At 40.8% G+C, this 11,446-nt stretch overlaps 1 protein-coding gene across 1 annotated transcript; it reads right to left on the reverse strand.

Annotated features, from left to right (window-relative positions):
• Positions 1–392: 392 nt before the first annotated feature.
• On the reverse strand, positions 393–9,772 carry LOC127646762 (angiomotin-like 2a). Its single transcript, XM_052130625.1, has 11 exons — positions 9,561–9,772; positions 7,976–8,758; positions 7,662–7,854; positions 6,007–6,151; positions 5,824–5,910; positions 4,045–4,340; positions 3,746–3,945; positions 3,539–3,640; positions 3,253–3,416; positions 2,732–2,914; positions 393–2,375 (listed from the first exon to the last, which is right to left on the reverse strand). Exons 2-11 carry the CDS (start codon positions 8,686–8,688, stop codon positions 2,287–2,289), a joined length of 2,172 nt encoding a protein of 723 aa, XP_051986585.1. The 5' UTR covers positions 8,689–8,758; positions 9,561–9,772; the 3' UTR covers positions 393–2,286.
• Between the last annotated feature and the right edge of the window lie 1,674 nt (positions 9,773–11,446).

The following is an 11,446-nucleotide window of genomic DNA, read 5'->3' on the forward strand; positions in this document are numbered from 1 at the left end:
TTACAGACTTGCACTTGTGAAACATCTCAGGAGGGCATTGTGGCAAGCAGGGTGGGGAAGATAAGTGATTAATGGGTTCCACCTGTGTGCCACACCGGTCTTGCATTCCAGTGAGGCGCAGCGGGAGTATTTAGGGAGAGAGAGAGAGAGAGAGAGCGAGAGAGAGATGCAAGAAGCTGTGTATGTGTGTTCGGCACGTCTGTGGGTAAGCAGCACGTGAAGTTGTTTAATGTTATGTTTAAGAAATAAATGTCTACGTGTTTGTCAAGCCGGCCCCAACTTCCTCCTTTCCCATCCATGAATTGTTTCAGGCATACCAAACAAACCTCCCCTAAGTGTCTTTTCAGTTGTAAATTTGCTAAAGATACAGACCAACTGACACATTGTATTTGTAAAGATATATATTAAGGTTTTATTCAAATTACTGAAATGTTAATGACACACAGAATGTCCCAATCTAGAAGTTCACAGCAACATCCAAATATGGGTCAACCAGATTGAACTGCATTTCTACATTTCACCTCACTAATGCTCATATTTTTTATTACTTAACTTAAATTGTAATGCATATCTTTGGCATTATGTTCACATCAGAAAATACCATAAAGTAAAATAATATACAAAATATATTAAATTCTCTCATTTCAAAACTGCCCTTTATGTAAATAGTCGAAGTAGTGAGCAAAAAAAGCATTTAAAAAGCATGACTCCATTACAAACATTGACCAGCAAATACTTTGTATAGGAGGCAATAGGAAAATAAACATAGGATGTAAAGAGTAAGAAAAGGTTAAATTAACATTTTACGATACTTATTACCCACATAGACAAGACTGATGGTTCAAATGGTAGCTGCTTATACCATTATCCCACTGTCTAAACCAATACAAGTGTAGTCTTAATTGAGCACAAATATTTCAGACAGACAAACAAAAGAAAAGTTAAATTCTCAGCAAACCTCTCACAAATAAAGGCTAAATCACAGTTGCTAGACTGTAGAACCATGGATAAATTGTCAAACGTTCTGAGTCACAGAATGTAAATAACCTTTCCATTTAGATGCTTGAAATAGAACCAGCTACCACAGCACTATGGAAATAAACAGATCCAAAAAGAGGATAGTTGTCTAAATGCCAATGGTTCTGAACAGAGCCATGGGTCAGACAGCAGATAGCCCTTTTTCCTCCGAGCAGGGGCATTCCACCACTGAGGAATGTGAGTAGATTAGCTCAAGCTTGTCTGTGAGGGAATATAATTAGTGGATGCAGTTTTGGGCACAAAATAATAATAATAATAATAATAATATGGAATATGTGCTTCCTAAGTGTAGCAGTTCCCCTAAGTGTCACTAAAAATAGTAGGCAGAAGTATGCACCCTTCTACTGTCCACAAAAGGAGACGTCCCATTTCACTATTTAAAACGGGGAGAGAAAAGCTCCCGCTGTCATTCAGTTATAACAAGAACGCCAACTGTAATGATAATTTTGTCAAAGGGAGTATTGTCCAGATGGTATTTACCCAACTATTCTTGTAAATGGTCTAATCCTCAGCCAACCGGTTCAAACTGTATTTGGGTTCCCACAATCTAATCTATTCTTTTCTTGATATTAAGGATGAAGCAGTTGTGCCAGATCATCTACTAAACATAGAACATATAAAGTATATATTCATATGCATATTTATCTAAGAATGTTGGATATTCTTACATGGGTTGGTATACTTGGCTGGCAAAAAAAGAACAATGCCCTGGTTTCTTTAAGGAAAGCAAATGCTAAAAACTATAAGGGTGATAGTTCTTATTTTTCCTCCCATTTATCCATGCTTACAGCACTCACCAACTCATCATTACACCATACGCAGCAATAAATATAAATGTCATAAACATATGTGATGTGTTTATATGCACCTATGAAGTCTCTCTGTATCTTTTTGTAGTGGATTACTGTCCAAGTACCTCGGATTCAGAAATATACTGTACATCTCTCAGTCTTCACAATCTTGCTGATTGAGTCACCAGCTGAGATGGAACAATAATATTTTTAATGTGTAGGGAACTTGTCAAGGGAGCTCAGCTCCTTCCTTCACTGAGAGTTCTTCCCAACTGTGGCTGAAGTTCTCTTCAGAGTTAACTTTTCTTCCCGATCTCTTCCTCTCGGTTCCTGATGCAGAAGCTGACTGGCTCCAAAGGCATCCATGCTCAAAGCAAGCACAGCTTCTCTTAACATTAGTAGTTTTCAGATCAGCGCAGAGCGAGAATCCACTTTTGTAAGAGCAGCATTAAGCTTTTTAGATGAGAATTTCTACCGTGTCATTTTCAACACTGCTGTTGATCAGAGTTGTGTTGAGAGAGACCAGAGGTGTCTCTGAGATGTTATCTGTAATGAAATACAAGATTTTCAGTTTGTTTGTCAAATACCTGGATAAAATGGAAAATTTTACAAAAACTGTTTGAGTTCACTCCCCAAGAACCAATTTGACAGGGTAATCAGATTACCCTTTAACCACTTAATAAGGGAGAAAATATATATAATTTATAGAGAGAACTTGAAACCACTGTGTGTTGTCGTTGTCACCTATATATCATACAAATTTACTACATGCTCATAATAGCTGTCACATAATACTAGAAGAATTACCATATGTTCTTATAAAACCAAATAAACAAGTGCAAAATAGAGATGGGTGTAGATGGGAAAAGGAGAGATTCTAAACAGGTTGATGGCTTACACACCAGAGCTGGGGACAATGGATGGCTCTGGAGTAGATAAAGTGGCAGCAGGTTCTGCTTTAGGGTTGGTCTCCTCTACAGACTCCTCACATTGGGTGCTGCAGTCTCGGCACTGGGCTTTGGCGAGTGGAAGGTGCAATGGGGGCAATAACCCGGCTGCTGTTTGGTCATCTGAGAGGCTCTTCCCTGCAATCGCAGACAGAAAAGGAAAGGGTTTAATTACTAGGCCTGCCACCGCACAAACATTTACTATCCTGTACACTCCCTTTACTATTTTGAAGAATCTATTCTACAGAAAAGGAAGACCAAAATGCATTCCGTTACACAAGACGTACACCATTTCAGGAACAGCGGCTAGTCGCTGCACTCGTTTTATTTTGGTTGACACATTCTTCTTTGGCGACGTTACATAGCCACTAAGTAAAGAAGCCACCAGTTGTCCAGCTAAAAGTATACGTAATTTTTGGTTGAGGAATGTTGCAGCTACATGCTTTTGTCCTTTGGCCCTGCACCACTATGCTCACCTTTTGTTCGGGTTGTTGAAGCTGTTTCGACTGTGTTGATGGAGGGGACAGATCGAGCAGGACGTAGGCCTGTCTCAGGTCGACCTTGCTCTCGTCGTGAGCGATGCTGTAGGACCTTTATAATGGCATCTTTCTCCAAAAGTTGAGCATAAAGAGCACGAATCCTGGTAAGAACACAAAGGCTACTTTGAGGTACAGCTCTATAATAAATTCCTAAACACATAATTTTGCGGACAAATTTAGACAGAATTGACTGTTGTCACAAAGAAATGAACAGTAGGCATACCTGTTTTCCATCTCCTGATGCCTGTGGTTGGGGGACGGCAGGTCATCATTGAAGCTGTTATTTGGTGAATGGCGAGGTGAGTTGTTGATGATAGTCGTATCCCTGGAAAGAACATTACAGTTATTCAGGAGGCAAACATTCCTACTAATAATTTCTATTTCCTGTCCTTTAAGGCTAGGCTTGTCTACTGGTTCTCTGTTGACTAACCTCTGGGCTGCTGCTGTAGCTGCGGCGTCCATGGCAAACTGACGCATTGTGCTCTCCTCAAGATACTTTTGCTCCCAATGGGTGATGTCGGCCTCCAGGGCCAAAACTTGCTCCTCTCTTTCAATCAACTTATGTTGTAGAGATGACACATTCAAGTCTGAGAAGGATCCAGGGCTCATCTGCTGGGGTTGAGACTGCCACTGAAAGAGAGAAAAAATGTGGTTGAAGAATGGTATTCCAACACATAAGATACACAATGAGACCATCCAGTCTGATGCATGAATGAGGTCTGTTTTTACCTGTAGAGCTCTCAGACTCTTCAACTCCTGCTCCAGTCTGGTCCGTAGTCGTAGCTCCAATGATTCCCTCTTCTCACATGCTGCCTGCAACTGTGCCAATGCGCTCTGCAACCTCTCCACCTTCTCAACGTATGCTCTCTTCCTGCGTAGCTCCTCCTCCAGCTGTCTATTACGTGTTTGAGCAGATATCAATGCCTGCTCTAAGGCTTCTCGCCGCCTCTTCCACTCCTCTCCTGAGACTCGTATATGCAGAAGCTCCTTTTCAAGACGTTCACGCTCTCGCAGGTGATCCTCATCTGTGGAGAGAAAGAGACAGACATTGTGAGGACCATGCGTAATGATGGGTATTAACCTAACTACACTATTCAAGTGGAGAGCTCTCACTATGTGGTAATGGTACAGCCCAAATTTGTCCAAGTATTGCCCAATCACATTTCCTATGGAATGTTGTGCTCATGCACAGTGAATGCTGTTCAGACATTATGCATAGTTGTTAGGCAGGCCACAAAATGAATGGCCATGCTCTAGAACTGGGATGTATCCAAAGTATTCTTGCATCTGGGCTGCATTCTAACTGATTATAAGGGGATAAGCATCCCAAAAGTGTCTGGAGCAAAAGAGGGATGCTTAATTTACACACATCTGTCTGGGTTGTGGCCAAGTCTCCACATGTCCTTTGACCTACATTGCAGACTGCTTTAGAATTTCCAGATTACAAAAGCGATTCATGAATTGCCATTAGGTATGCTGAATTCCACAAACCCACATACTCTCCCAAGATCACTTGGCAAACTGACAAGGGACAGATTAAATCTCAACTCACATGTTTTTTGGTCACTCTGAATACCTTGCGAAATAGAAAACAAATTAGAGAGCAATTAGTGTTTCATGTCACTTCTTCTCTAGGGCCCTGATTATACAACCCAAAACAAATGCCTTTGGATGTAATGCAGACTCTTATCCGCTTACGCACACAAGCATGTCTTTGTACCAATTGGATCTCTGGAATGCTTCTGAGCCAGGCGGTAAACAAGCAAAGCAAATACCTCCACAAGGTCATAAAGCATGCACATAATTTTAAGCCTGCCTAGGATATGCCTCTGTATAACTATGTGTTGGATTAGGAAGGGGTTTATCACAGTTTGGGGGGTGGGGGGCTGTCAATGGGTCAATGAATGCACCAAAAAACAACAAACCCCTTTAAACTAATAACAATCACTATTAGGATTAGCAAAACGAATCCAGTTTACCCTAACACAGTTCTGAATTCTTCAGTGCTAATATGCCCAAAAATGGAGAGCCAGAGAGCCAGGTCTTCCATGGAATCTCGGGGAACCAAAAGAGGTTGCTTAGGGCCTCAGAGGCTAAAATAGGGGTGGGGGTGTTATATACCAGAATATACCAAAATACCAGGTCCAGGTCACATTTACTATGTGATAATAATGGTTGGTGGTCAAATTCCAAAAGCAAGTATGCAAAATACATTCACTGGGTTTGAGTCAGTATCAAATAGCAGCTATTCACTAAACTCTACATGCCACTTAAGTTTGTAAAAAGCACCATCCTTACTATGCTAATGGACCATTTCAGCTTAGCAAGCAAAATATCAAAACAAACGCTTTCTCAGGAATCACAGCAATGATGAACATGCAGTGCTCTATTGTCAGAGGAATGCATCGTTATGCCTCCTATGTAACATGAAAACTCTGTGGGAACAGCTGGGGCTTCTTGCACATTAGGGGAAAAACAATTTGTAGAGGAGCAAAGGGGAATTCTTACTTTGCTCAACCAGTTTGGCAAAAGCATGCCGACTCTTGTCTTCCACTTCCATAGCTGCTCTCTGTTTGTTGGCTGTTTCCAGGCGATCTAATGTGGGAGTAAACAATTAGTATGTATCACCTCATACCCAAACATGTAGCTCAAACACTGAAGACAATTACTGAGGTATGCAAAACATCTTACCCCTGAGATCTCTGTTGAAGTCATGGAGTCGCTTGATTTCACCTTCAAGCTTGTTCCTCATGGTTTTCTCGAGGGCTTCTCTCTTTGCAGATCCCTTCATTAGGGTCTCATAGGCCTCAGTTATCCTCGGAATCTCCTGCTCCAGCTGAAAGAGAAAAGAAAGACATCTTAATATCCACCATGTACCTTTTACCTATAGGGATCCACAAATGGTCATCTGAATAAGCTTATAGGATACCTTATTACTTACACAGCATAATGACTGAAGGATCAGAAAGAGGGAATGACAGTTAGATAAATAAGTTAAATAGATGGAAAGAGCTAAGAATGTGCTTTGTCTGAGCTCTGCGTTGCTGCCCAAAAGTGAATAACTCTCTCAGAGCTCTTCAGGGACTGGGAATTGAATCAACATTCCAAAAGTAACACTTATGAGTCCCAGGTGTCTGCACATTCATCTCCCTACGGGGTAGAATGCCAAAGGCAAGCGAAGGGAACAAAGGAACAGTAAGTGTTGAAGGCATACCATCAACAGAGGAACAGTTCTCCACACTTTATGCACCTATATGGCATTTGTGACAGGGAAAACGACTCCTGAAAGAGCACATTTTACCCCAAAACTAATAGACAAAGTGTGACCAAGTGAAGGTTTAAACTGTGATTATAGTATTGTATTGGATGAGAACTGTAGTTGTTGACAACGATGAAATGAATGTGTTGGTATATTCATAGAGAGGACCCAACTTGCCATGTGGGGTTCTGTATAAGTGTGAAAGTGAAAGGGACCATTCAGATGGGGAATCCACAGCTGTGGGGTCTGGCTGTTGTTCATTGCAGCCCAATCCGTCAGCTGTGGGCTACGCAGAGACACTGGGATGAGCTAAGGCATCTGCTTCTATTGGCATCCCATTGGAATCCTAACAAAGAGGGCCATAGAGCAACTCAGGGAGGCCTCCCCCCTTCTGAGTTCCCTGATTTACAATATATTGCTCTATATGAAGGCAGCTGTATCTTTCTAATCCGCTGTACTAGAATGGTCCTCTTTTAAGGTTGTTCAGGTTCCAAGTGCTAAATACTTTTTATTTGAACTAAAATTCAATCTGCATTAAACCACTGTATGACATATTTAATGAGAACCAAGATGAATGTGTTTGCGTGTGGGAAAGCTCAATAAATCTATAACACAATAACAAGCCAAATAAAGCTTTGCAAAACAAATGCCAAGATAAGCTAGTTTTTCTTTCCTTGTTCTGCTATGACATTCTGGCATTCTGGTGATGACATTATCACATTGCAGAAAAATGCCTGACATGGCAGACATGGGTAAATTTGGTGTTTTCTCCAATGGCTAAATAAGTTACTGAGAAGTTTCACACAGTCAATAGGAATGAGTCCTTTTCAAATTAAATCAGAATGGTTGTGATCCTCTCCCTGCACACATTCCTACACGGCAAGAGGGCTAATCTTTTAAGAATGCAGCAGCTAGAAGACACAATGATTTCTTCTCCCTATACCCTTTGTAGGTCATTGCTGAGACCGGCTCAAAGACCACAGCTGCCACCTCTGCATTTATGCCAATGTGTGGGGTCATGCCAAGAATATCACAGTTCTAGGAAGTTTCTAAGAAGCAGCATGAAACAAAGAATCCTCTCTCTTACCTTCTGTAGCCTTGCTGCCTTCTCACTGTAGCTCTCTACTTCTCCCCTTAGCCTCTCATTCTCTTTAATCAACTGCTCCATTTGACAGTTGTTTGTGGGGATACTGTATCCTCCAACAATGACATCCTGGCCAGAAAGGGTCATTATGGGCAGGCCGCTATGGTGGGGGACTTGTGACTGGGTTGGAAATAACCTGATAGTAAAACACACAGATAAATACAAAATTCAGCACCTATTACTGTGACATTAACAACAAATTAGCAACAATATACCATGGCATTCAATATAAGATCAACACCAGTAGCTGAAAGTACCTATGATGTTGTGAGTGAAAAGCAGGAGGGGGCTCTTTGTAATAGTGCCCATGTTCCTGTGAATGGCTAAGCATACATTCAGGGGATCTGACCATAAAGGGATACTCCGGGGGTGGACCACGCAGGTCTGGCTCATGAAGTGACCTCTCATTCACAACAGGCCCAGGGTGATTATTGGAGAGCTGAGGGTAGCTATGCGATGAGCTCATGGGAATATTGTCATGGGCACAATTCCTCTCCAAAGAGAGCTGCATGAGGCGTTCGCTGAGCGAGCGAGCATGCTCCCGTTTTATATCCCACATGCTTTCGTCCAGCTCAGACCCCACAACCACTCCAGGGGTCTCGAGATATCCAACCTGCCCCCTCTGGTAGGCCAGGTACTGGGAGTGTGCTTTCGCCTCTTCATAAGTAGGCAGCTCCTCTGTGTGGAGCTGATAAAGTTGGCAGATGGGATTCTCTGAATGCTGGTAGTCCCCTTGGTGCTCTTGGCCCTGAGGCTCCTGCCTGGTGGACAACTGGGGGGAGAGGGATTCCTCTTGCGTTAGGCTCTCCAGGGATGAGCAAGGGCTTCCTGCACCACCACCGCTGCTGCCTCCACGCAGAGCCTGCTGCTGGATGGCTAACAAAGTAGGATCTGTGGGGTTCCCATAACGGAGCTGCTCTTGAATCAGTCTGTGCAGCATTGTGCCTGACGAATCCTCAGCGGTTCTCATTTCAGTCTGTTTTTTGTTCAACAGCAATTAATGATAATGTTATGAGAGATTTTCTGATTGGACTGTGTACCTGATTAAAAAAATAAATATAAAAAAGGTCAATACAAAATTTCAAATGATAACCTTTTCTATTATTGCTCTTCTGTATTGAAACTATACAAAACACTACAATGAGTTGAAACACCACTGCATACTCTACAGAAACAGCAAACACCAGTAAGTGATGTTGCACTCACTTCACATGCTTCTAGGCTCACTGCATTTACCCATAGCAACACCACGTTTGCATTCAACATGTTCCAAAACAGAACTTTAAAAGGGTCCTCATACTCAAAACATCAAACAATAGTAAACAAAAAAGAACACAATAAAAAAAAAGTTATAAGCCAAAGTTGAACAGAGTAATTGGAATGTGTGTAATTCCCATAAACTTTCCAAAGTTGCGACAATTATTTCCTGCTGCAAACGCTTGCAAATTCCAAGCCAGTGTCTCACCTCTGTTTTCTAGTCGCAACTGCAATATTACATTCTAACTCGTCAAATACTTTGTAAAGAAGATTGTAAACGTTGGCCAGTTCCTCATTCTTTTCACGCAGTGTACCCAGAACGTACAACCACAATGTTATTTCAGCCAAAACAAAGCATTCCATTTTATATGTGCAACGCGTCTTGCGTGTACAATGGTTGGATTAGCAGCTTGTAGAAAATCCTAAAACCATATCGTAGACATACAGACAGACACACACACAGAAGACTATCAAATTAATAGTTTACTAGCAAAAACCTATCCCAGGAATGTGCCATAAAAGTCGTCCGTCTACAGAGATTCTCAGTCAACAGAACACTTTTTTTAAAAACCTTTTAAAACTCACCAAATCACAGTCTCATCACGAATAAAAAGTATGTGCCGTGGTCTGTACTCGTATATCTGTTTCACGATCCTTAAGAAATTTCGTTGCGCAAAAGGCTTATATTTCCATGCGTAGCCTATGTTTCAGTTCAGTGCGCGTCTGGAGAGCTCCTCCAGCAGACTGAGAGCAGAAGGGGAGGGGCGCCGCTAATAAATGACCGAGCTCCGATTGTCCGCGGCCCCTGGAATGCGTGGAATGCGAAGGCTTCTAGTCCCTCGGGGATCAAAAACAGTTCCGCTTGTCGCTCGCCCCACCTCCTTTCAGAGAGCGCAGGGAGAGCCAATAGTATCACGATGCGCGCAACGAGCGGAACTGCATTCACTCGCCGCCGCTCTCAGCACAGCGAGCGCTTGTCTTGCTTCACGAGTTGAGGCGTTTTATATTTGTTTGTTTGTAACGGTAAAAAGGATACTGAAAAGGTCGCCGCACACAGTGTGAAGTTACAATGAAGTTAATTATATTAATTAATGCCCAAATAAACCTATGGAAAGGTTGTCCTCTAAGATAATGTTTAGGTGTTCTTTGATGTAAAAAAATATTTTCTATAGGCCTATAAGTCGTTCTGCTACTTTTTACAAGCACTTTTTGTAACAATTGTATTGTTTAAACATGCTATTTCTGTGATTTTCTGTCATGGCGTGATGCTCTTTAAATAAAAATGATTCTGTTCATAAATACTTAAAAATTCACACAAATAGATCTACTACGATGAACATGTTTTTCAGTTCCTGAGTTCAAAATAATTTTTATTTGAGGTTTAATTCAATGTGTAAGTACTATAAAGTGTAACCGATTATTTCAGTAAAGTTTAAAAATAAAAATGGAAAAAGAGACATTCATATTTTATTGAAGGTGTGATCACCATAGAGGTAGCCATGTCATGTGAAAAACAAACAAAACAAAAGAGAGAGGACCCCTTTGGACCAATAACAATTTTTTTAATTAAATATCAAAATGTAATTTTTAAGACTTGTTCAGGTCAAATGGAATAACCATATTAAAGTTTTTTGATATTCATGACTCAAAACATCCTGATATTAAAAAAACTTTATATGTTTTAAAATCTAATTGAAATAAGGAAAGTACAAGGAAATATGTTATTGCCCTTTTGAAGTCATTAAATAGATTTTGTTTGTAAAAATAAAAAAATTGTTGTAAATGTTTTTTCCAAAAATTATAAAAGCATTATTGAAATAAAGATGACATTTCTACAAACTTGACACTGTTTAATCTAGATTTTAAAAATGTTTCTCATTTTGATTACCTGACCACCAAACATTTATTTGTCAGTAATTCATATTCTTGTTATAATTCATTGGTTTGTGATAACGGAGAACTTAAAGGAAAAAAAGGCTTAAAAATAAGACAAAAGCATCCCCTGAATTAATTGATTGGTCATGTATAAGAAAAACACAGACCATAAGCTATTAGAGAATTGATGAATATTGGTGAATATTTAAGCCATGGCCCGTGCCAGTTAATTGCTAAGTGTGTCTGTGTAGTAGATGGGGAGGGGGTGTCTGTTTGAGGCATGCTGCCAACCAGCTGTCCATGGAGAGCAATCCTCTTCCACCCTTTAATCATGCCTCAGAAAGAGAGATGTATTGTTCTTGCTCAAGCAGACATTACTTGGGAGAGGTCCACCATCTGCTCCTATACCCTACACCTCCCTTACACGTGTTACACAAACACTCTATTCACAAACACACACGTCTGACCCCGTCACATATATAACCTTTGTATACCATGCACAACCTTTCATCATGCTTAATGCTTTCATTACAGATCATTCCCCATATGATACATTTTTAATTCACAGCTTAAATTTTTGGTACGCAAACCAATAT

The sequence above is a fragment of the Xyrauchen texanus genome, chromosome 7 (assembly GCF_025860055.1).
Source record: "Xyrauchen texanus isolate HMW12.3.18 chromosome 7, RBS_HiC_50CHRs, whole genome shotgun sequence".
NCBI classification, from domain to species: Eukaryota; Metazoa; Chordata; class Actinopteri; order Cypriniformes; family Catostomidae; genus Xyrauchen; species Xyrauchen texanus.